Source organism: Pygoscelis adeliae, unplaced genomic scaffold (genome assembly GCF_000699105.1).
Source record: "Pygoscelis adeliae isolate BGI_AS28 unplaced genomic scaffold, ASM69910v1 Scaffold213, whole genome shotgun sequence".
Lineage (NCBI taxonomy): Eukaryota > Metazoa > Chordata > Aves > Sphenisciformes > Spheniscidae > Pygoscelis > Pygoscelis adeliae.
This window is the reverse complement of record NW_008824410.1, coordinates 990,343-995,294: the sequence shown is the minus strand read 5'-3', so window position 1 is coordinate 995,294 and position 4,952 is coordinate 990,343. Positions and strand designations below refer to the sequence as shown.

At 44.1% G+C, this 4,952-nt stretch overlaps 1 protein-coding gene across 1 annotated transcript; it reads right to left on the bottom strand.

The window, feature by feature from the left end:
* Positions 1–159: 159 nt before the first annotated feature.
* On the bottom strand, positions 160–4,950 carry TPRG1L (tumor protein p63 regulated 1-like; the record flags this gene model as incomplete). Its single annotated transcript, XM_009320563.1, has 5 exons — positions 160–1,547; positions 2,308–2,461; positions 3,085–3,261; positions 4,686–4,777; positions 4,867–4,950. Coding segments are annotated over 5 exons (702 nt in total), but the record flags the coding sequence as incomplete, so codon positions are not given.
* Positions 4,951–4,952: the final 2 nt, after the last annotated feature.

Sequence of the window (4,952 nt, the reverse complement as noted above, 5' to 3'; positions counted from 1 at the left end):
AGAGTAGTTGGACTATCCTTTATCTTTACCCAGAGTAACCAGCCACTGTATTCCTCAAAGGAAGGGAGCACATTGTTTAGGCATTTATTGGGTGTTTTTTCTTTTGCTACTTAATTTCACAGCCTCAGTCTCCACAAAATGAAGAACGAAGAACAAATAGAGTTGAAATTTAACTTTACTGCAAGATTAATGAAAATTAAATAGATATCTTAGAAAATGCATTGACAGGGGCATGCAACTTATTGCATTCCATCATGACTTCAGCTTTATGTAAGTTTCATAAACACACATCTACTTTAACTTCAGAAAAAACACCACCGCAGCACGGCATTTATTCAGCATTGTAGTTGCGCAGAGAAATGCTCTGATAAAATGGCACGTATACACTTGTATGAGGTTAAGTGCAAGAATGTAGAAATCAAGATTGACGTACAGTGCTTAGTTTGATCTGTCTCCATTAAAAAGTCTGCACTGGTGCTGTCCCAAACCAGAGTAGATTTAAGAAAAATTGCTAAGAATATAAATCTAATCAAAATAGAATTCCTTTTCAGTTTTATAAATAATAGCTTTGAAGGCAAATGTGTTTGTGAGGCTTTTGGCAATATTCTCTCTCAAGAGTGTTCTACGGCTGCAGCAAGAAAACATACGTAAGAAACTAGGAAGTTAGACTCAGTTCTTCGAGGGAGGTATTTTTAGAAAAAGCTAATAAACACATATTCAGCCATATACCTCGGTTTACAAAGTAATAGTTCACGTACACTGCTTCTGAGCAGACGTTAACAGTACAGCTCTAACAAAATTTGCTGACTCTGCTGAAGAATGACTGACACAGCTTTCAAAATTCTTAACAGGCATTAATCAAAACGCCAAGATTACTGTAATTGTGAACACTAATACCTCTTTAAACAAGACAAATCAATCCCAAGCACACTACGTGACTTGACGCCATATATAGGGATACAACTGCAATACGGCATGAATGTTCTACTCTATCTTGCGTATTTGTGCGGAGTGTTTGTAGCAGATACCAATCGCACTGAGTTAACAGGGAAGAACAAGTAGCTAGAAATGGACAATACTGCTGCTCGCTAGCCCTGTATAAGAACCACTAAGAGCTGAAATTGGATACAAAATACAAGAATGACACTACCTTGTGTCTGCTTCGGATTAATCTGACCTGTGCATTCCCCGTAACAACCAGGGCCTCCCGTGAACTGTTAGATCTACAACCACCCCCTTCCGTTCCCCTAACTTCTTCACTTTGATTACCGAGTATTCTGCCACACAGCCTGCTCTCCCCAGGAGACCAATATCAAATCACTTTCCCTTGAAAAGATTAAATGCAATGGATTTTAAAATCCAATTTTGCCTCTCGTCATGGAGTAGCCAAGTTTGGCCTCATTGTTGATGAAGGACATCAATCCCAGGTAGGTCTCGATCAGAAGAGGACGCTCCAGCACCAGCACGCCGTTAGCCCTTCCTGGCAACGGACACTCCTTTTGGGCTTTCTTCACAGCTTGAATTAGCTGAGTTTTAAAGTTTTCCAACTGAAAGAAAAAAAACCACCTTGACGTTTTTCCATTGTTTTAAAAATTGTTAGGCAAACAGCTGCTGATGTCGAATTGTAAAGGATTAGCACTAAAGCTGTAGTTGTCATGGATCTCACGTGCCATGATAAACTTTAAGGTTAAATATCAGACCGTAATGATAGTTAATTTCATACCAGGACACCATATACATGTAACTTAAACACATGGGCTAGATGCGTAAAGATTTATCAGTGACTAGTATTGTTTATTTCTCACTGTAGTTCTCCTGCCTTTATCATTGATGTGTTGAACTTAAATTACCATAGTGTTCTATTTTTAAGGAAGCCTTCAGAGGAAAGCAACTATTGCAAGAAAAACTGAGAACCACCTAAGTGAAGGTTTACAGTTAGCAAAACTGTTTGTTTAATTAGCTGGCAGTCCTAGATGAAAAGCCAGGCGTTGGCCTGTCAGGTACGCAAGAGCAGGAATAGCACCAAGATCCATTTTCTTTTGGGTTTTACAGGACTCGGCACTTTTTGAAGTTTCAGCTTCCTCCCTGTATAAACCATTTATGGGTAGCTGGCAAGAACTGACAGCTGGGCTGCCCTGCAAGTCAAAATTTGGAGAATGGGGAAACGTAGCTTACAGCTCTAAGTTCTGTCTCTTTGATTTAACTGCTTCTATTTGATTTAACTGCTATATCCTTTCAAAATAATCTAAGTCGTATCCACCCTCGAGATCGACAAGCCATCTAGAATAGGAGAGGTGCTGTCCTTACTAGGCAAAGGGATGCAATCTTCTCATCAGCATCTGCCATTGGATGTTCGGTGAAGGTGACGTACGGGATGTTTGTGGACCACGGGTTCCATCTGTTTATGAAGGAGGCGCGACTTTGCTTGTCCCACTGAATTCGAATACCGATACCTTCTCGCCTGATATTGAAGACAGCGGAATTAGTATGGTAAGACTTCGAGTCTTTGAGGCAAGTTTAATTAGAAATGTGCTGTCTGAAAAAGACCTGCTCCAAGCCGGAAGCTGAAATATAAGTTTGATAGTAAGTTTTTCCTCTAGAGCAGTAACGGAAGAAGTCAGCCCCTGAAATATGCAGAGGTACGTTCTTATAAGCTGAGCGCAAAAAGGTTAAGCTCATTAGACACCTAGGACACAACGCCTGAACCGCGTTGCCTGGGACAGCCTGCGTTACCTATGACCTGACACTTACACGTGGCTTTCTAGTAATGCTAAGGTGGCACTACTGCTGCTGCGACTTACTGCATTACATAATGGCAATGAACTTCTGCTCCCACATCTACTCATCTTACCTTGAAAGTCCTCGAGCAATTCACTTTTAACATAACTACTAGCCGTCCCAGCAAAACACGGCCGCTCTGTGGTGGTGTAATGAAATTTCAGTAACTGCTTACAAAGTCACATGAGCAAGAGGAAGAATTCTCAAGCTTGTCCAATGGTCAGTGACAAAGGTTGACAGCTCAAACCGTTTACCATAACCATACAAGAATTACTGTAACATTGCAGTATTACGATGTCAGCTTACTTGTTCAGAGATTTAGGTGGGAACTCAAACTCTCCTACAGCGATGGTATCAACTGCGCTGAGGGCTATCCTCGTCACATGCTGGCACTGCAGGCTGATGAAGTTGTATTTGCAGATCAGGAGGGACCAATCCGTGATAAGAACGAGACGCTCCTTCTCGTTGTTCCAGTGATCAATTCTGGTAAGATAACATGACTGAGCTTTAGCAGTTTTGATTAAGGGCTAGGAACACTTAGCAGCTTGACAGATGGAAGAGTCGCTAAGGAGAACAAATCTGAAGTCTTAGTAATGCTATGTTTCCCATTACGGCCTTTGCTTTGAATCGGCACGTCTGCTAAGAGGTTGAATGTCGCAACATAGTCGTGTTACAACTTAGGAAAACGTTAAGAAAATCAGAGTAAGTCCAAAGGTCTTGAGAGCGAGCTCTAGTGCTATCTCCTGTTATTTGAGAACAAATGCTACTTAACAGGGCAGATGAGTCTCCAGCAACTCTTCCAGTACGTGTTTAATACTGTGCTGTCAGCATGTTGCCGCATTTGCTAAATTATTAACTGCATTTGTGCATGTTCAGGAGAGAGAAATAGTTTTCTTTAACTGTGTGGTCTGACTTGGCATTTTCCTCTGTAAGGACAGTCTGTACCTTCAAAAACGTGTCGGTTTCTTAAAATTTCATGAATAAAAGATCCTACCTTTCCCCGAGTGTTTAGCCAGACTACACTGTTGAACCATCACAGCTATAATACTGTTTCATCCTTAGGGCAACCTAAGAGTAGGTCACATCTTCACTCTAAGGGTAATGAGCTCAGCTTTTAAACTAGCACCTTTGAAATCTGCTACAGCTTATTTTTAGTGTTACTGATACAATTAATTGTTTTTCCTTACAAAAACTAAAAATCGTCTATTGTTTCAACAGGAACACTGACGTAAAGCTGACGAGGCCAAAGCCATCCTCGTTGTGTAAACGTAAGTGCCAACAGTGGGACCAGGCAAGGGGCTGGTGCATTTCCACCTGCCGTGAACCTTTCTCTCTGCCTCTCTCTGCCGGTTCCACTTGTGCCACGGTGAGAGGTCTGAAACCGCCCCTGCCTTCTGCTTGCCCCAAGGAGTGCTCAGGGCTTGTACGTCTGGCCAAGTGTTGTTCCAAAGAAGTAGGCGTGCTCGGCTTGTGCTTTGCTCCTATCCCCTAGTCCAGATACACTGCAAAAACTGTCAGCTTCCATTTTGTTCCTTGGTGACTTACAGGGCTAACGGCCTGTAACTCGGTGCACAGGCATGGCTTTTGAGGAAATAGTTTATTACAGCCATGTTAGTGGTTTTAGTGTTTGAGTGAATTCTGTACTGCACTGGATTTTGTAATGAGTTAACTTAGGAGCTTTCATCTAGATCCTTCAGTGGGTTGGATCACGCAGAGATAGCGATGCGATACAGCCACCCCGGGCCACTTCAAGGCTTCCGTGTCCATTTTGCAAGACTCTAATACAAAAGCGCGCTTGTGGGATGTGCGGTTTTGAAAGACGTACGTGAAATGCGGGGCTAAACCTCGCCTGGGGTTTATCGGGCCGTGCAGAGAGAGGCGGCCTCGCCCTTGGCAGCGCTACTTACTCGGCGAGCAGCCAGACGCTTTGCACCTCCCCGTCCTCGGTGGGCATCACGACCACGCGGATCTCGTTGACCGCTTGCTCTATCGTGCCGGGCTAAACGGGGAAAAGGAAGAGGTTACGGTGGGGGGGTGGGGGGTGTGTGCCCCCCTCCCGGTGCGGCCGCGGGGCCGGCGGGGCCCTACCCGGAACACGAAGTACTCCCGGAGGCGGCCGGCGCGGGTGGCGGTGCGCACGCTGAGCGGCCGCAGCGTCTGGCGGGGCGGCGGGG